Source organism: Conger conger, chromosome 2, assembly GCF_963514075.1.
Source record: "Conger conger chromosome 2, fConCon1.1, whole genome shotgun sequence".
NCBI lineage: Eukaryota > Metazoa > Chordata > Actinopteri > Anguilliformes > Congridae > Conger > Conger conger.
In genome coordinates this window covers 10199916-10221630 of record NC_083761.1, presented here as the reverse complement: position 1 = coordinate 10221630, position 21715 = coordinate 10199916, and the positions used below count along the sequence as shown (strand labels likewise).

Sequence of the window (21715 nt, the reverse complement as noted above, 5' to 3'; positions counted from 1 at the left end):
GGCGTTTCAAAATCATCATGTTAAAAGAGAAGGGGGAGGGATAAACAGTGTTGTCCTTTGGAGGTGTTTGTTGCTGCTATTCCTCTCTGGACCATTAGAAGTCCGAAATTACCTATTGGACCTTTAAGAAACCCTGGTCTATACAGAATCCCGCCCTACCCCATTGAATGACTACTAAAGCGCTAATACGACAGTGTCCCTCAGGCATCAATTACAGCAGCATAAACTCGTTAAAACAGCATTCACGGCATCCTTTGAATGTTTTCCCTCCGAGAGGTTAGTGTCGCACATGTAAAATAAATCCATCATGCTCTGTCTGGATTGCTGTCACAGCTGTCAGGCAAAAAGGACACAGCCATGGATACGCCCACTCACAATTCTCACTGCACTTTTGGAAATGGTGGACTCTCACACAGAGAGAGAGGGTTTGTGCTACATGTGAGTCATCTTCTAAAAACAAAAAAATGGAGGTGACATTTAATCCCATGAACAACTTACTTAAAATACAGTAAAATAGTGGGTGTTCTGTTTAAGTTTAAGTAGAAAATGGAAACTGGATGGATGAATAAGTTAACTGTTGCCTGGGGGAACTCAATCCTCTTAGAAGAATTTCAGCATGATTACGATGACCAAAAGCCCTTGGTTGGAATGATTTCCTCTTTACGTTAAGGCATTATTCATTCGTATCTCAGTGCCTGTTCGTGTGTATGCTGTATAGACTACTTGCTTTTAGTCTATGATGTCAACCCCCATCAGGATAATGTCAGCTCAGTTTCAAATATTTACAATCTGCATTTTTTTTTGCACATTAAACACAAACACTGAGTAGCCCAACTATCAGTAGCACATAACCACGCAAAAAAGCTACAAATTGTTTATGGTAAATACATTTAAAAACAGAGCCAATACTGAACAAAGTCATGAAAAACAATACATAGAAAGTGGTTAAAGTACTTTCTGATGTCACCCAATTACCCTAAAACCCATCCATCCATCCATTATCTGAACCCGCTTATCCAGTCGCAGGGGGGCTGGAGCCTATCCCAGCATACATTGGGCAAAAGGCAGGCATACACCCTGAACAGGTTGCCAGTCCATCGCAGGGCACACGCACCATTCACTCACACACTCATACCCGTGGGCAATTTAGACTCTCCAATCAGCCTAACCTGCATGTCTTCGGACTGTGGGAGGAAACCGGAGTACCCGGAGGAAACCCACGCAGACACGGGGAGAACATGCAAACTCCACACAGAGAGGCCCCGGCCGACCGGGATTCGAACCCAGGACCTCCTTGTTGTGAGGCGGCAGTGCTAACCACTGCACCATCTGTGCCGCCGACCCTAAAACCATTTTTTTATATTTTATTTCCATGTTAGCTAGAAGGCCAATTGCTGTAAACAGAAGTATGCATATACATTGTCAACTGTGTAAGTAAGTAAACGGCAAGAAATAAGAAATCATTTTAAGTTGCTGAAATCTGTCTCCAGCTAAATCTCCACATCTTTCATGGCATGGTGAACCGTAAACTGACAGAAATGACAGGTGACTAACCGCATCGCTTCAGGGTGGTAAAACGAATCGTCATAAAATGGCCCTACTGCTCTGGGGTACATGCTTCTTCTAAGATAGAACTCTGTCCCTACAAAACCTTTACTCCTAAACCATTAACAACTGTATCCCTGAAATAAATCGAGACAGAGCCATGACCAAATTCACTTAGCTTAGAGTTTAAAACTGGAACTTGTTGAAAGTTTTATGATGATCATGAAAATCCATTCAGCAAGCAATGCATAGTGAAATAAAGAGGAAAAAACACGGACAGTATTTGTGAAGAATGTTTTTGGAACAGCAGCAAACACAACTTTTAATAATCTCCTCTACCATCAGCAAGCCTTATCTCAGCAAGACAGCTAGTATTGTAAAAGCCGTTTGGTTGCTTATCTGTTTAACATACACACAAATGTGCAAAAACACACCCACAAACACACACAGCAGACAGCCACACACACACACACACACACACACACACTCTCTCTCTCTCTCTCTCTCTCTCTCTCTCTCTCACACACACACACACACACACAAATGCTCGCACGCACAAACCGCATTAAAATCCTTTCAGTAATTTAGCAGAATTCATTGAAGCATAATTGAAAATGGCTTTGGAGAATTGGCGCATTAGGGCAGGAGATGTGTGCAGGTGCTGGGAGAGCAGTGGGAGTAGAGGTTTGCGTTGTCTATGAAAGGGGGTCAAAGTGAAACTGGAGCGTGGGGGAAGTGAATGATAGACCCAACGCCTTCACTATTACTGCCTGAGCTCTACCAGGGTATGCACTTCACCTCCCTACATAAGGTTAACTCAAGATATGAGAACCATAAAGCTCAGGCTAAAAGCAAGGACACCATTTTGTTTGCTTTTCAAAACAAACCAAAACCTCTATGTGTCATCTGATGCATAAACAGAGGGCACAGTTTTTGGGGTTTTGACAAGACTAGTTCTATGCAGTCATGTACATGCACCTGAAACAAATTATGGCAATCAGGAAGAAAGACTAATGCAATATTGATGTTCAAGATTAACTTTGAAGAAAAAAACTGTACATGCATCCGTGGTGAGAAGACATCGACGTAAACATGAATTAGACTTTTTTGTTTTCAGTAGAATGACTGCATTAAATTGACAGCATCACATGGTTCCTGAAGAAACAGGTGTTCAGTTCCTGCTGCTTTCGAGAACACTTGCCTTGTCAGTCTAATGTTGTCCTTTATACCAACTCTCAGTTTCCATATTATCTATGGAAATTTATTTATTTTACATTTTTCTTAAAAATGGTTCGGAATTCAATTCAGCAATCAACAAATGAACTCACCAAACAGTGTTCCCTCATTCCATTCCTGGGATATGAAACAGAAAATAGGATGTGTATTTGGTCCTTATCAATAGTACAGCCATCAAATGGTAAATGGTTGGCATTTATATAGCGCCTTTATCCAAAGCACTGTACAATTGATGCTTCTCATTCACCCATTCATACACACACTCACACACCAACGGCGATTGGCTGCCATGCAAGGCACTAACCAGCACGTCAGGAGCATTTTAGGGGTTAGGTGTCTTGCTCAGGGACACTTCAACACAGCCCGCGAGGGGGATCGAACCAGCAACCCTCCGACTGCCAGACGACTGCTCTTACTGTCTGAGCCATGTTGCCCCCATAAGCCATCATTATCAATGATAGAAAAAGCAGCTGTCACACTTTCCATTGAGAAAGACATTTTTCTACAACCAAAACTAGATTAAGGCATGTCTATTGATACATATTATTGATAAATAATGAACGGAGGGAAAATCAATAGTGTTTAAATGGACTGAAGGACAAAATGAAAACAATTCTCTAAGAGGTCAAAGATAGTGGGTCAGGGTCACTGAAAAAATCATTTCTCGTTCAGAAAGCCGACACTGAAATAAAGTCTCCCTGCTGACAACTAATTTGATTATTGGGTAGTACTACTACTATACTACTACAACTACAAACAATAATTCTAATACTAATATCAATACTACTAATAATAATAATAATAATAATAATAATAATAATAATACTTTCAGAAATATCCTCCAAGTCCATGTCAGGTTACACAGCTTTTGTAAGCAAAGGATAAATATTCAGCTTCAAGTAAAGCTCATGGGGTCATTTAAATCCACTTTCTTTGCCTGTCCCAAGGTCACTTAGATGCTCAGAGAAACAACAAGGCATGGGTATCTCAGCGTAATGTATGCCCTAGATTGTCAAGCAGTGTCCAGCTGTTACAATGGTGGCCAATCCGATGGCCAGATTAGTATTGTCCTCTTACTGCCCTGAACTTACTGCCTTTCCTTGTACGTCACCCTGGATAAGAGCGTCTGCTAAATGCTTTGTAATTAAATCTAATGTAACTGTGCAATGCATCTCCACAGTGTTCCAGTTCATGTGTTCTTGCTTCCCAGTCCTTTGAGGAAGGTCTTTGTCCTTGACGGTTTTGGTGAGAGTATATCTGGGTATTTCTGAGAAAGGCGGCTGAGAGGCTAAGAGCCTTTTAAGATGGTTTTGCTGTTGTACAGCAGGCCGATGACCCATAATGGAAAATGGGTGGAAAATGACATTTTCAGAGGTCATGAAATTGCTTGCATGACCCGTGACAAAATGGCCCTACAGTTTCAGATGCATTATCTTTGGCACTCATACTTCAAAACTGATTAGTTCAGAGAATGCTGGAATATGATCATTGTTGATGTGACACCGTGCAGTTATTATACTTTGTGAAATGCAATGGTTCATTGGCAGATCCATGATTTCAGAAGGGGGGGGGGGGGGGGGGGGTGTTCAGTGTCAGGAAGATTGCAAATAGCAAGAAGTCGTGAATTGACAGGGGATCTCCAAATTTTCTTCAGGGGGGAGGGCCTTGCGTCGAAATAGACACAGTTCATTCAGTCAAAAATAATTTATACCATTTTGCTTTTAGTGCATGTGCTAAACTGTCTGTCTAACATGCTGCAGACCAAACCCCAACTCCACTTAACTGATCTGTTGGCAATCACCATATGAATCCCTTCTGTCTGCTCAGTTAATAAACAAGCAAGGAGTAACAACTTGGAGACTGCAGTATACCACTTTCACGGACGTAGCAACATCTTCAATTGCCCATATTATGAAAGTGATTTACTGAGAATTTTCAGGGGTAAATATCATTGGTCGATATATGCAAAACAAAACACCAGAATTCAGTATGAATAAAACACAGAATTGTGAAAGGCAATCTAAATGTACACATATTCTTCACAAGTTCAAATGAGAGACATCAAAAAATTCTAAAATAAAATCTAAAAACGACTCCATGACTGACGTGATTCAACAAGGCTGGTCTCTGTTGTGGGAAAAACAGTTGTAGCCATTCTGTATCGCTTGGGGAAAAGAGGCCTGCGCTTTGAATGTTGCACTGACATTGCTGCTGTAATTGTGGCCAGAAGGAGAATGACTTAAAACAGGATGACTTTGAGATGTCCAAGAAATGTGCGCAATAAAAGATGACATGGAACTGCTCTATCACACACTTGTCACGCCTAAAAACAAAGTCTTTTTTCCCCCCCACATTTCATTTCTTTGCTCGTGGCTTCTCAGTCATTCTGACTAACTGTGGATTCTCACCTTCTGAATGACCCAATGTGCTCCCCACAGTTCTGAAAACAAATGGGAATAGCTCTGTACTAAACCTTTAGAAACTTCTAAAACAGACTATCTATGCTAGGATATTGTCTCAGAAGCTCAGGAATACAACAGACACTGCTGGACGAGTGGGACACAGTGCACAACAGGCTCTGGCATCTCCCACGGATGGGATGGTTTCACTCAGTCCAGCCATGACGCCTTGCTGTGAAACAGCGACCCCCACTGGGTGCCTGCAGGTCAACCTGTTTCTTTGAGATTTTATTGTATTTGACCTTTAGTTTACAGGGTAGGTTGACTGAGCACACATGCTCTGAACCTCAGAATTCATGCTTTTATGCATTGAGTTGCTTCCACACGAATGGCTGATTCGATATTCACATTAACAGTCAGGTGTACAGGTCTACCTAATAAAGTGGTCACTGAGTGTAGATTACAACAAGTCCAGCTTCCAAGGTATTCAGACCACAGCACGGAATTGTTTTAGTCTCAGGCATGGCTTTCATCAATAAGCAATCGGAAGCATCCAAGGGGAAGTCATTACAAAAGAAATATATGTACATAAAATGGACAGCATGTAGAGAGCATAATCATATCCCTGGAAAACAAAGACCTTCAATCAAAGACATGCCACACAAACAGTATCTGGTGGAGAGCTCCCCCAATGAATACAGATATGGAATAACCATTTGGATAATGATATAATGGGCAAACGATCTTTAGGCAATGCGAGTTAGTGCAGGAAAAACTTGAGTCAGGTGTGTTCAATTGCTTCCTTAGCGCAGATATAAGAGAACTTCAATATCTAGTTATGGTTCTTGGCTTTTGTATGCCTTTGGAGTCTGTTACTGCTGTTGTCAACATAAGGACGAGAGTGTGCCAAGGAAAGTCAAGGAAGCCATTACATAAGAAAAACAGTCAGAGACATCGGCCAAAGCATATGCGACAAAGTACTAAACATGATGACTTTAATTTGCATAACATTAATATGTCCCAAACATAATGGTGCCCTGGAACCTAGGGAACTGTGTAGAAAAAGTGTTTAAATTTCCACATCATGAAAACAAAGCATATAGAAATAACCTCTGATAAAAAATTGAGTTGTGAACCACATGTGAATTGTTTGATTGCAAATCTAAAATTGGAAGCATATATGTGAGTTTATGTGTGAGTGTCTGTGTGTGTGTGTGTGTGTGTGTGTGTGTGTGTGTGCATGTGTGATTTAAAGCATGTGTGATAGGGGAAATGTATAGATCATGCTACAGATCATACATTTTCAGAAGAAGATCATAAAACATGCTATTCAGATGCTGGGAGATAAACATGAGAGAAAAAACTACACGGCATCTGCATTTTTTGGCAAGGACCTTGTGCTCTGACACAAGATGCCATATTTTATAGAACTGATGCATACTGCAGGTAAAATGTGACCATGGAAGGCCACGGGTCATGGAACTAATAAACTCCAAACATTTTTTATTACATTACTGTGTCACAGAGCTGACCAAAAGCAGAAATACAAGAAGAATCCTGCACAGGGATGTGCTACAAAGAGGAGTGGTTCAACTGCAAATGAACTCTAAGCGTGGGAGATTTGAATTAAGATTGAGAAAACCTCAAGTGAATTAGACCATTAGTGTCAAGGCAAAGAGATTCATCTATTGATATCCCATCAGTCCAAGCTGACACTGGTCTGAACTGCAGCCTGGGCAGGTCTGAAATTGTATTTACACTCCAAACACTCGCACTGCTTTCCCGGAACAGAAAGATCTCCTTTAAATTCAAATATGTTTTCACACAAACTGAAATGTCACTACAATATTTACAGTCAATTCCCAACATGTCTATACGTTTAAACTTTGACATATGATATCAGCATGATGCCTCCGCAGGCAAGGTGGCTTTAACATTTTTTGAACCTGACCCTGTACTGGTCTCAATACTCAGGAAAGCTTTATTCCAGAATAAATCTTTAAATAAACATATTAAATTTTGATCCTCCCTGTAGGAGCGATTATTTTTGCATGAGGGCAGAGAGCTTTTTAGGTCACTGTAAGACAAATACAGTGGTGACATCCCTCTGCTCTCGCGCTCTCAGCACCAGTCCCGGCCTAAAAAGAAACACAGCTCATCCTTTGGCCACCTCCGTCTCCGAGAGCACCCCGTCAGCATTAACGCAGACAAGAAGCTGGAGTGTGTTCCTCTGCAATTGATCGTGGCCGCACCAGGGCAGTATCATAGATCCGCTTTCTTGAGGAGGTCAATAGAAGCCCCGAGGTCAGGCTCGACTGTTGCAGATTTATGTTTTATTTCTTTCGTTTTTTTTGCTATGTTTGGCCTACACAGTGATTTATAATTCGACACGAGTGAAGTCCAATTTCACATCCAGGTCATACGATGGCTCAAAAGCAACAAAAACATATCAAACCTTGAGACAGTGTACATGGAAAACATGTCACGTGTGCTGTTTACTACCAAGAGCATAGCTGAGGCTCAAGCAAGGTTTGGAGGACTGAAATAGAATAAATTCAACTGAATAACTGCAGAGCCTATGCCACGTCCATCATCGGTATCATCACAAGATTGTAAAATACAACCTCAGTTCACATTTTCTGTCATGTTTCCACCTTTATCTCAGCCTTAGTGAATACAATCAAACAACAACTACCCGTTGACGGTTTTTCAACTCTAAAAGAAATGTGAATGAAAATAATTGGCTGTTGAAAACAACCTCCCGCTATGTCATAATTAATCCCAGACACAGAACGAGTAGTTGCATGTCCCCATATTAATTATTCCACACGGAAAGTTGGAACACATAAAGTTCTATTGGAAGTATTCCTGTTTAACTTGCTGCTTAGCTATGTTTGTTAAAGGTAGTGATGCAAATCAGTCAAAATTGCTTCTGTGCTTTGCATTATCTGCATTATTATTATGTGCTTCTATTCATTAAGCTTTTATCGAGAGCTAAAGGGCAGTGATGCATATTTTTGTTCCTTTTCTATCTGGGTTGGGAGGTTTAAAAAGTAAAAATATCACCACCTAACACAGTTATTTTTTTATTTTTTATTATCACGACAAAGAGCAGGTCAAAATATTTTCATAAATCATGGTAAAACTACTGTAAGTATTTGATAATCACAGACTGGAAGCAAAAAGCAAACCAGAGGCCACAATGTCTTCTGCTCATCAAAACAGGAACTCAAGAAAAGAGCATGTGCTCTCACTCCACAATGTTTGGAAGCTAGCAAGAAGAAATATGAGTCTAGAGCCAACGATCTACAAAGCCATTATAATGAACATATTTATTGTGGACATGTACTTTTTTATGTTTTTTTGCTTTGTGCACAAAGAGAAATGTGTTAGAATATAGTTATATATGAAGAGTTGCTACTATCTTTACTATACCCAATTAGTATAAGCAATACAACATAATGCAAATACCACCTCTCCTCATTAGTGCACAGAGATCAGATTTGCAATCAAGAGGCATACAGCAGAGGCCATTTTGCAGTCCAGGTCATATACTGTATATTACTAAATACTTTACTAATCATGCAATATATTTTATTGTGACAGTTGCTCATGAGCAGACACACTAAAACAATTATGCATAATGGTCACAAATGTATCCCAGGAACAACGATGAATCATCATCAACATTTACTTGGTTAGCATGTGCAATAATGACCTTTGTTCCGCACACTCTCAGGAGTTAAAGGGTCAATAGTAAGTTCAGAATCGTGTGAGCTGAGACAATTATAAGGTTGTAACTGACATTTGACAAAAAAATGAGTTTGTGTGATAAATATGTTGTTTATATGCCACTAAATACATTTGTGGTGTTTTAAAATGTTTTATAAAATGCTACAGCTAAAAGTCGCATCTGCTCGGAGCCCATTCACTTCGGAATCATTGAAGCTCAGTATGCCGAAACTACTCAGAAGGCAGACAGAACCGTCTAATTCTCAGCCCACGACGGAGGGCAACGTTCGCCCCAGGGCCACGAGCTGAAGAGCCCTGCTGTGGGTGGCAGGCTGAGCCAACACTAGCTACATCTCCACAGCAAAGGAAAGGAATAACCGGGAGGCGCGACAGAGTGACACGGAAGCGATAGCAGTCCATCAGGGCTGCTCCTGCCTGCTCCAATGAACGGCCAGATTATCTCCGCGCAGCAGTTAAGCGGGCGGGAGCGATACCCAACCTTAAAACTCCGCGGCTGCAAGCGCTAAGCCCGAATGTGGCGCACTTATCAGGTTCATGTGCGCTCGCTGTCAAGTCAACTGGACAAACTTTTCAGGAGCCGCTCGAACGTCCACTCATGTCTGACCGCTTGACATCCAGCACCAGCGACGCGTGTGCCTCTTGCAGATACACAAATCCAAGACACCTCGCACAATTTGCCATTGAGAAACACAGACCAGCCTGGGAGAGTTGTAATGGGAAATTCTTGCATCACTCCCCCAAAAACTGGCCCTTGACAGCTTTCGAAAAGCTTATAGCCCATATTCCTCTGAGTGATGTTTAGAGCTACACAGAAAGGCAACAGTACAGTAATGAGACCAGAAATGCTTGTGAAGCAAAAGCGTAAAAATGTCCCAGTCAGATGACAATAAGCCTTGTTAGGTTTACATTTCTGAGCTTAATGTATCAACAATCATATTGTTTCCTTTTTAGCTCGGTCACATTGTGGCAACACCACCACATTATGAAGCAAAGTTGATTTATATGCCTTCATTTCTCCAGATGATTTATATGCAACACATTCCGCATGCACAATCCAATACAAAATCACTTTTCCTCTGCTGTCACACACCCTTAAATCATACTGTAAATTTATGGTACACAAATGCAATTGTTCTCTTATGCAGTTGGCTAGCCCAGTTTGACATATTATAAGCTTAAAATAGAAGCTAAGAAGCAGAAACAGACATCAAGTAATGAAAAAAACAAAATAAGATGGATGTGCGGAATATTTTCTCTGCATACTATACCATTGTGAACATTTGCCTTTCATAAAATACTTACATTTTGTCATGCACGCATGTGCTAGTGATTCGTGACTGAAGATATTAGAAATAGACATCAAGACTCACTTACAAATTGTGTATTTACTGTATTCGCCTTACAATTGTTCAAAGAAAGCAGGTCAACAACAGCAGTGTTGGGAAGAGAGGCAGAGTCAGTCTCTCTGCTTCTGCCTCTTTCCCCCTCACTGACGTAGCAGTTTCTGGGGCCAATCAGCTGTAACCCATCACAGAGCAATGAAAAGATGGAAAAGTTTCTAAACTTCTGAAAGTACACCCAGCAATCTTTTTATTTATTTATTTTTATTATTGGAATGGATAATGTTGTTTTTTTTTCCAGGGAAGTAAACAGCAATCTGATAAATCTGCTGGCAGAGTCAGAACACTCTTCTTGGCATGTCACTGTCACTTCTCTTTGCACGGTCAAATAAACGTACCGCAGCCAACCCATTCAACTCCGGCTGTCTGGCTTGCCTCATGATTCATAAATTCTCCATCAGGCCTGGAGGTCTAAGCAATTATCAAGCAACAAAATGCCCAACAAAAATACATATAACTGTCTAAATTAATGGAGCTCGTCTGTGATCGGAGGTGTGCCTGAAGCAAACCGATCTTTTCTCAACATTCCCTCCATTTCATTGTCAATTTAACACAAAGTAGGGAAATCTGCACTCAGTCTTCGGACAATTCTGATGGATTCAGGGGATATGCAGCGTTTCTGTCAATCCAGCAATCGCAATCTTCAATAGCAGGTAAAAAAAAAAAATCCAACATGTTCATAACATATACATTGTTTTTACATCAACATTGCTAAGTAAAACAACAGTTTACAAGTAACTGTCAATGGGCCCCCACACAAGTTTACCCTGTATCCCCACTAATTAAAGTTGTGACTTATGGTAAAAATACATCATATGCATTCCCATCCATCTTATAGACAAACATGTTCTGCAAAGTGAAGCACCGATCCCTGTAGCAGCTGAAATTGTTATGAATAATTAACTATGTAATTGTGCTTGAGCCAGATCCCGTTGTTACTCAATGCAAAGTGCTTAATATAACGGTACCTTTAAGATGTTTATTTTCATCAATACTATAGCTAGTGTTGCACCAGGAGATGTTTGGCCCCAGCACGTCTGAAATTATATCGGAGCCCCTGCATTAGAGCATGGTGCCCTAACCAAAATAGCCATCCAGCGGGCTCAAGTGTCATTGAATGGTAAATGGTAAATGGTTGGCATTTATATAGCGCCTTTATCCAAAGCACTGGACAATTGATGATCCTCATTCACCTATTCATATGCACACTCACACACAAAGGCAATTGGCTGCTATGCAAGGCACTCATCAGGAGCATTTGGGGGTTAGGTGTCTTGCTCAGTGACACTTTTGACACACCCAGGGCGGGATCAAACCGGTAACCCTACGACTGCCAGACGATTGCTCTTACCACCCGAGCCATTGTTGCCCAATGTTCAGCAATCAGGTCATGTACACGTGGCATCCAAACATGGCATTATCCCAAGGGTCACATTATACCAAGTCCACAGCGAGTTCAATATAAGCCCAAAGTAAACATTTGGGGCGGAAAAATCAATTACACATCCCCACTCAGCAGGATAATAAAGTTCCATTTACGTCTGCCACATTTAGGGAGTAGATGAGATTTAAACTTGATTATTATAAACAAAAAAACTACCTCAAAGAGAGCTTCAGCATCCTAATTGTTTGAAATGACATTGGATTCATTGTAAAGGCCCATGATCAAATTCAGCATGTACTACTGTGGCAGAAACCAAATTAGAATGTGCTCCAGGACACGGGCAGAAGCCAAGATCATATAATTAAAAAGGTAATAATTTAAATATTGCAAAAGGGAACAGAGAAAGTGACCTCCTTCTACCTATGGCTTATGGAGGGAAACATCACTGCAGGCCTACAAAATATGTCCTTAAAAGAAGGAAAATGGAAATAAAACGACTTTATTAGGAACACCTGTACACCTATTAATTCTTGCGATTACCTTATCAGCAAATCATGTGGCAGCAGTGCAATGCATAAAATCATGCAGATATAGTTCAGGTGTTTCAGATCAACCATCAGAATGCCGAAAAAAGGGTGATCTAAGTGACTTGGACTGGATTGTTGGTGCCAGACAGATTGGTTTGACTATCTGCCGAACTCCTTTTACACACAACAGTCACTAGAGTTTGCAGAGAATGGTACGAAAAACAAAAAACATCTAGTGAGAAGCTGTTCTGTGGGCAGAAACACATTGTTAAGGGGAGAGGTCAGAGGAGAAGGGCCAGACTGGTCGAAGCTGACAGGAAGGTGACAGTAATGCAGATAACTACACATTACAACAGTGGTGTGCAGAAGAGCATCTCTGAACACAACCTCTAAGTGGATAGGCTGCAGCAGCAGAAAACTTACTAAGTCTAAAAAATAAGTGTAACAAATACCTAATAAAGTGCTCACAGAGTGTCTATACTCAATCACTTTTTTGTTCTTTTGTAACCACCATTGTAAAAACACACAGTCCATACATTCAGTACAGCTACTGGTGCGTCTCGCAGTTGTGTTGGCACTTCTAGAACAGGCAGAAAGGTCATATGCATAAGGTAGGTCCCTTTAGGAAAGACAGCTCAGGTGTCGGCCTGGAAAATGCCATGGCCTTTCTGAGCATGCTCAGAAAAATGATGCAGTTTGAAAGTGTCACTCCCAGCTGTGCAACAAACCACACTGACACAATTTCAGCAGGAGGCAAACGGCAAACGCCAGCACCTCAATGGCTGTCTCTCCATAAGGGAAATCCAATCTACCAGTAGCCATTGCATTCAAACATCTGCAGTGTTCACCTCAGGCCTGACATACTTCGATTTACTCCAGTCTTATTCCTTCAGTCAACACAAACTGCCCTATTGATATCACGCAAAAATGATAAGACTTGGCTATTACTGATTTTGCGACCTTGGAATTACAAGGTTCTTCATCTTCATTCTGAAGAGTTTTGAACTACTAAGCTTCAAATTGAATGGGTTCCAAACAGATACGATGAGCGTTTTGCATACTTAAAAACCTTTATTTTGTGCCCTATAAACAACATATTTATGGCTAATTTAAACTAATTTTCCTCAAAAAGGCCAGAACCTTATAATTTCCCATTTGCTTTGGATGAACGAGTGCTGTTCATTCAAAGCCCAGGGCCTTCACACTGTATTCAGCAGCTAGGTCATACCATGGAGTAATAGAAGGAGAAAGAAAGGACAGTTATCATCACAATACTACTACAGCAATACAGTAATTCAAAAGGGATTCTGAAGTTCCTTAATATTATTTCAGTTGTAGGCTGTTTGGCCCTGACAGTTTTTGTGTTCCATGAAGGATATTCATTTTAGATACTTACAAATATTGTAGAAGCTGCTATTGGGGTTACTTGAAGTATTTTCTTACTTTAGACCAGACCAGATCCCCCTGAATATCCTAATACCAGATATTGTGAACCAGCAGGTCATCCAGAACTTCTGTTTAGTATCGATAATACCCTTCAGTACACATAAAAACTGCCAGGCCAGTTGAAAAAATAAGATAAAAGAAAAAAAATATTAAGAAAAACTCCAGAAAGTGAACTTACCCTTTCCCTTCACTCAAATGTAAACCGTTATCTGATTGAATAACACAGAACTTGCAGAAATATTTTTAATGTAGTCACATGCATTTCACTGTACAGCTACTGTACTTTTTTCAGATAAGAATATATTTTGAAACTGTACTGCCTACTATGCAAAAATGCATTGGTGTATTCTAGCTAGGAACACTTCTAGGAACATGCAAGTGTGCTGATATAACATACTGCATTTAGCAGTTTGTCAATGTAATGAATGTACCTATTGGAACTTGTAATTTATTACTAATGTGCCTGTCAATAAAACTCCAGTTTCATGCAAAATCGGTAAGCCATCTGCCTTTACTGCTCCCTACTTTCCCCCAAAGTAGAGCTGCATATATTTCCTTAGGAGATGTTGACTAATAACCAACTGTTTTATCTCAGAAAGCGGGCTTTTGTCCAACCTGTCTCATCCAATAGCTCTGACCTCACATCCTATACTAACGATTCTGGGACAGAATGTAATTTAGAAAAATATTTAAAATGTATTTTTACTGAAATGTAAGCCTTGCTGTTCTTTTGATGCCAAGGCATCCAGCCACCCAATATTCCAGCCCATGTGCAGTGTAATAAATACTGCCCTATAAAATACATTATCAGGACATATTAAGTCTCTCTTCTGCAATAATTTTCCAAAGTGCATTTCTGGTGGTTCCTGAAGAATATTGCATTTTGAGAAAAAAAAAAAAAAAAAACACTACCAATCTAGTCTCAGTTTTCATTAAATGACATTTCTCGCACTAATTCATTCTGATTACAGAGATACATATTTCAGAATATGCTAAAACTGAACAGTTAGCCATCACACATTTGTATCTTCTGAAATGGACCCCACACAATAAGCTCAATGAAAGACCAACAATGATGGCCACTTGCATAGCTCAGTGATGAATCTTTAATGATCAGATGATGAATATGTGCATTAGCTTTCATGTATATCTATAGTGGAATGATGAAAGCTTTCCGTGTTGTTCAGAAGCCTTTCGTTTTTTAAGACAACATCAACGCCCGACCCAAGAGTATGAAAGTGGTATTATAGTCATGTAGTAACAGAAAATCACGGTCATTTTCAAAAGACAATATTGCCAATACAGGACAAATGGCAGTATTTTTTCAAGACAATGTACTAAATATATTCTCAACAGTCTCTCCCCAGAGAGATAGAAAATATGTGTTTGCTCATGTTGAAATATAAGGGCTCTCTGGGGCTACACAGGAATAAACAAACATGGCAACTGCCTGTCCTTTGGTATTTCCACAAAACAGCTCCATTTAGCTGCTACTTATTAGCAAACAGACTCCATCTTATACATCCAATTGCTTTGAAAATGTTCAGATAAGACTTCAAAAGTACCTGACACAGTACATTCATATTACAATAGTTTTGATCAAACAGCCCCCAAGACTTGCATTCAACAGTGAAGCCTATTGCTCTTTTGAGAAAAATAAACTTTACAAAGCGACCGGTCTTGTTTTCTTTGTTTAAGGTCAATTTGTTCAGCAAATATCGACAGTCCAGCTTTCAAAACGTATCTAGGCATTTCTAGTCCCCTGACCTTTTTGTCAAAAGTCAGCATCTGCCTGCCATTTGGCTTTTAGCACAGCCGTAGCGCATGATCTTTCCGGGCCGGATTTCAATGAGACCGATTGTAATTAACAGCGAGCATGTCGACGTGGTGCAGAGCAGCGAGCGGATGCCCTCGTCACCATAACAATATCTACGTTTGTATCGAGTGTCAGGAAAAGGCCACTGCCCTCTCCCACTGGTCCGAATTTGAAGGAAGTGGACAGCGTTATTGTCGCTCTTGTTTTGTCATTGTGTGATCTTACTGCTGAGACATGAGTCACAGAGATATACGGGAGCCCGACGGAGAACGCATCAGCATTCACTCAGCTCCGGCACTGCGCTGGGCTGGCTGCCAAAGAGGATTTAAACTCTTCTTAAGTTGGTTTATTAAACATCAGTATCTATTCACTCGGCTCGCAAGTACACTTTGAAAGGCCGATAAGAAACGCCGTCTTAAAGTGCGTTTGAAATGGCGGGCGTGGCCCACAGCTAAACCTGCGACTAACTTCTCATGCGTGCCTTATGATAGGGGCACGCTTAAAATATAGATTTTTGTTCCTCTATCAGGCTTCGCTAAACTGATGAATTGCCATGTATGCGATTTGCGGCCCAATCAGCATGCAAAGCTTGTGTACACCAGCTTGTTCTCTTGTCCGCGCATTACTCAACAACAAAAAACTCTGCAAATTTTGATAGGCGTTCAATATTGTGGTGAATATATTCAGCCCTGCTGGAGGTTGCCTGAAGCATGATATTGACCTTGGGGATCTCAGGGGGGCACACGCGTAGACAGACGGCCGGTGTGCTCAGACTTCACAGTCACAGCAGACAGTTGCAGCAGACGCGCGGCTACGCAACACAATAATCAGTGAACACAATAATCATCAAAGAGTGAACTTAATTAGAAAACAAAAGGATTGCACTTCGCAAAACAAACAATCGCACAAAGTGCTGAGCAAACTGAATTACGCACACAGGAACAGTGTTCTGTAAACCAATGAGGCAGTTTCACACCAATATATTTTCAAATGCATACATACAGTATATTGCAGCATTTATATAAAAACAGTCATTCCATTCATATTATATGTTTTATTATGATTTAGTAATTGCCATTAACAACAAGGTTCACACAGTAGTATTAACATTCACTGCAAGTAAGCGGCCTGCTCATTTCAGGACTGGTTGAAGACAGTTAATTAGAATTATATTCACCACGCAGTTATTATTCTGGTGTGCATTACTTGTACTACTGCAAATTCGAACAAACAATTTTTTGATTACTTTTTTCAAACTAATTAATATAAATGCATCTTAATTTGTCACTTAGAGCCTAGGGGAAAATCTTGTGAATTATGCAGTGTTTAATTTTGTTTCAGAAATAAATATGAGACTAATGTAAAAATATAATAAGAATGAATAAAGTCAGCAAATCGCCTCTGATACATTATTAAATACACTTTATGAATATTCATATGAAAAGGGAAGCGAATGTTTCAAGAGTCTTACAGTAACCAACAACTGTCCAATAAAGCCAAATACACTGTAAATAATAAACAAATATTTTCCAAATCATTATCATTTGTATTATGCTGTTACAAATCTGTTGCAATATTGTACAAACAATATGCTTGCTACATGTTAACTAAATGTGTTATAGGATGCAAGGACATATGCTTTCCAACTAGTTCAGTATGTAAAGCTTCTACCTTCTCCCCAGTCTCAGACCACCCTCCCTGTCATCGTTTACATGAGACTGTATGTCACAGTGTGGTAGCTGGCCTGATATGGTAGCTGACTATTTCATTTGGAGATATGCTAACTGGTAGGACTGACTGATTGCTTTTATTTTTCGTTGGGGTGGGGAGTGGGGGTGTGGCCACAATCTTCCAATCTTTCACATATTGTGATATAACAGAGTTTCTACATTACCGCAAACTGTACTGCAGTCATTCATTCACAAGATATCAATAACCCACATATGCAGCCTGATAGTAAACCACTTCAAGAGTTCAGTTACCGAGGTGACCCCCGCAAGTTCCAATGCCTTGACATTGTAACTAACAGCAGCGATATTGCCAATTGTACCATAAACAGAAGAAAAATACTAAGCATTGTCACACAAAAATAAACCAAAATGTACATCAGAGCAATGCAAGGTTGTTGAAAGCAGTCTGCTGGCATTCTGATTGCATCAACATAGAGGGTCACAGGAAACAATACGATGGGAGAAGTAACAATATCTAGCTGGGGGGAAAACATCCAACTGCTGGTTAGCTAACTAGCAAGCTAGCATCACCATTGTTATACACAACTTGAAAGGGAAGGAGGGTGGAGTAGTAACAAGATGAAGTACTATACGTGTGGCGAGAGTGTACCCGGACAGAGCAGGTGGAGGTATTAGCCAAAAACTCTGAGGAACATCAACAGAACAGTAGATATACTGTAGAAACACTTCTGGTGGTTGCCAACTCGTTGTCCAGAATGCCGCATCGTATGTCATTAGTTCTATCTCATTGTGCAAATTACTCCTGTGCAAGATTTATTGTTTTTTGACAGGTAAAATGGTAAGAAGAAAAGGTTTTTTATCATTTATTATAAATTGCATGCATACCCACCACTACCCCAACTTGTACTGCAACTCCCAAGTGACTATATAAAGTGAGCTTTGAGAGCAACACTTTGCATCGTTGGTATACTATTCAAAGGTAAACATACCACAGAGTTTCAGTTTTACATAAATTCATTAAACTTTCATGACATTCACACTCTGGGCTTCCTCGCAGTAAGCAGAGAAAGAGCTCTGGAAATTTAAAACCCGAAAAGGATGTTCTTAAAACACCCTGGGGGACGTGACATCCCACACTGTCTGCGCAGTACACAGGATTACATCCTGGTGAAGACGTGACAGGCCGCTGTTTCTCATTCCTGAGCTCCGTCTCAGTGGCAGGGGAGTCAGGAGGGTCTAGGGGACATTCGGGGACAGCGTCAGGCTGAACAGGACCACACACGCACAGACAACTCAGAGCCCCAACACCGCATCGCCATTCACAGGAACTGCGAGTAATACAATTATGATAAATTATTTTCAGTCATTGGATATTCTCTCCAATTACTGCAAATTGCATATTCATTTATTTATTTGTTAGTTTATTTATTCATTTATTTGTTTAATTTTGGCTGAGATCAGTAAATGAATCATTTTTGCAAGGTGCAGACGATTTGGTGTAGAGTGCCTGCAGACGCCTGTTGACTGTGAGCCATGTGTTCATTTCTTAGTTACATGTTAATTCCAGTGAAAAATTCAAGACCTCAAGCTTAATCAAGGGATTCATTAATTCATTAATTAATATTAATGTTGTTCTTACCTCCACAAAGAGCTTTCGGTGACTGTTCCCAGGTTGAAGTCATACAGTTTGGTCAAGATCAGAATGACCTGAAAGAGGAAAAATAGAAAAATTATAGTTGGAGTACAACATATTGCAAGCTGAGATAATGAGTACTCCGTCGTACTTTATACCTACATTAGCCTTTGCATGTTCCTGGGGATGAAAGCAACATGTGTGGCCATAGCACCAGCTCATTCAATCAACATGTAGCAAGCAAGCCTGAACATGACATGCAGATATGCCTGTATATTCATAGAAAGGAATGTGACCCAAAATGTAAATGTAAAGTCTGATTCTTTATTTTAGGCCATCATCCCACCATGTCCATGCCCAGGTATTTCCCCATTCAATTTGTGTTGCAACAGCCTGTAATTTATGTTCATACACTACTACCTTACAAAAATGTATTGGTCTGAAACACCTACTGAAGACAATTAAGAAATACCCTGTCACACACACACACATATTGTATCTGTATGTGTGAATTGCTTATTATTTAAACAAAAACTAGGCATAGCAAATTGCATTTGCAGCATGTGAGATAAAGCGAGAGTTAAAATTGACTTCACACCCGTGAGCATGAAATTGACCTTTTGCTACTCAGTATTCCAGTTCTGACCTCCCGGCACAGACTGAGCAGATCATGACCTGAATATTTATTGCAACCGCACCGAATAAACTTTCAACTGGGCTGAAAGCATTGCGGTGTCATAATTATAATATGATCTGCATTAGCCTCAAAAGTGTTATTGTATCACGGTGAATGTACAGTAATGGATTGCGGTCGTTTCAGGCTAATGCAGACCATATAATGTATATACTCGGCTAAATGCAGTACAAGTGAATAAAGTGCAGAATAATTTCTTCATAACAGGCTTTTAAGTATGCATCAGTCAGGCTACCTGTGGCCTTACTGCTCTGTGCTGTTAAGAAGTTAGTTCCAGCTTTTATTTATTTTTTTGGTCACTTTTCTCAAGGCTAGCTGACTTTCTGTGGCACATCCCTCAGCTGTTAGCATTCATCCATGTTGAAGCAGGCCGATATAAATCCAGAACGACTTCACTGGAGGTGACTCCCTGTCTGATCTGCAGCTTTGTAAAAATAAAAAATAGCAGCAGTTGTTAGCCTTGACCCATCCCTTTTTTTAACTCCAGCTTCCAGACTCCGCTGGCTGACCTACCTGCCCCAGCAGTCCCTGGACTCGGCTGCCTCGAGCAGGAGACCAGCTGAGGCTTCACTAACAGAGCTGGCGCTACAGCCGCAGGCCCATCCGTATGAGATGGCAAGCAGATGGTTTGGGCCAAGCTAGACCACGCTTGCCAAGCAGTCCACCTAAGATAATGCTGGACTGTTGCCATGCCGATGAAAGGCAGTGCGTTTCCCGCCTAGACGTTCCTGTGGGGTGGGCATTGACAAACAGAGAGATCGGCTGCCTCGGCTATGGAAATCACAGAATAAGTAGAGCTCCCATCGATGGGATTTTCGATGGTAAATCCACACAGAATGGCAGGAGGTCCATGCTCTAGGGCAGTGAACGTTTTTGTCCATTTCCTCAACAAAACAGGGGAAACAATCCTGGCAAGGGTTGCTCAAAATCAGGGGTGAACAACAAGGGCCGATCCATTTCAGGACTTTGTACCAACTTCCGGTCTTAATTATTTAATTGACTCAATCATATCTTATCTGACATCTATATGAGTGCCGGCTACAGCTGCAGGCTGCAAATTTATCCTCATCATTTTACTGTGCTCAAGTACAGGCTTGAACCAGGGTAATTTATAGAGCTGTCAGCATATGAAAAAGAAGGCAACAGGTTGGTACAAAAACCAGTACGCAGACAAGCCCTCGAGGACCGGAGTTGTGCACCCCTGCTCAAAATCAATCAGAAAAGATCAGAGATCCATATAAAATATTTACATATACCTTTTTACATTGATCATATGAGTAATTAACTGTCTGAAAATGAAATTAATAGCTTTGTGGTTGAAATGTACAGCACATGTTAGTGCAGGGGAATTGACATTTAGAAGGTCATGAATTTACACTGCATCCACTGCATCTGTCGTTTTGTTCGTTCACATTAGTATGCCAACCATTCAGTCAACGCACCTAACTTAATGACACACACACAGAATGTACCAACCAATCAAAATCTTCTGAAAAGAAATTACTGCAGAAGGCCATGAATCCGGTAAAGATTTAATCCTAAAACCCCAATTGACCCACAATTAACAGTAGAAATGTCAGTTACGCTCGGCTTGGATTATCATCATTACGGTTTAATTAACCAACTGTGGCAAAAATAATATTAGCATAACTAAATGCAGGGTTCCCCACAAAGACCAATTTAAAATGCCAGACTCAATTTTGAACAGTGTTTTAGTTTACCAGCACTAATGATGTTATGATAGAACTAATGACATTTTTGGAGACCATCCCACCCTTTCCTCCAAGCTGTCATTCATTTCATTGTATTACCTTGAAGTGGCTTGTGTCGAGGGCCAACGGTATGCACCCAAATAACAAGCTCCTGAAATTAAACATGCATAAACATATACTGTGTCTGGTTGATCCAACAATCAATCACATCTGTGGAGACACCCTACTAATGCTGTCAGACACTGTATGTGTGTGTGTGTGTGTGTGTGTGTGTATGTGTGTGTGTGGGTTACAGTCTTATAACTCAATAAAATTGTGGACTATGGTTACACACACTACTGTTAAGTATATGGGACTTTAAGTACTTCAACTAATTAAGTACATGTACTTAATCAGTTGATTTCACATACACAGTACTTCATAATGCTGAGTGCAAGCACTGGCCATAATTTAAAAAATAAATCCAATTATTCATTTTT

At 40.4% G+C, this 21715-nt stretch overlaps 1 protein-coding gene across 1 annotated transcript in view; it reads right to left on the bottom strand.

Annotated features, from left to right (window-relative positions):
• Positions 1-21715, bottom strand: part of sorcs3a (sortilin related VPS10 domain containing receptor 3a) — a 197485-nt gene that overhangs the window by 93893 nt on the left and 81877 nt on the right. The window contains exon 2 of the mRNA XM_061225390.1: positions 18837-18904. Within this exon, the coding sequence (XP_061081374.1) occupies positions 18837-18904 (68 nt within the window). The remainder of the gene's footprint in view (positions 1-18836; positions 18905-21715) is intronic.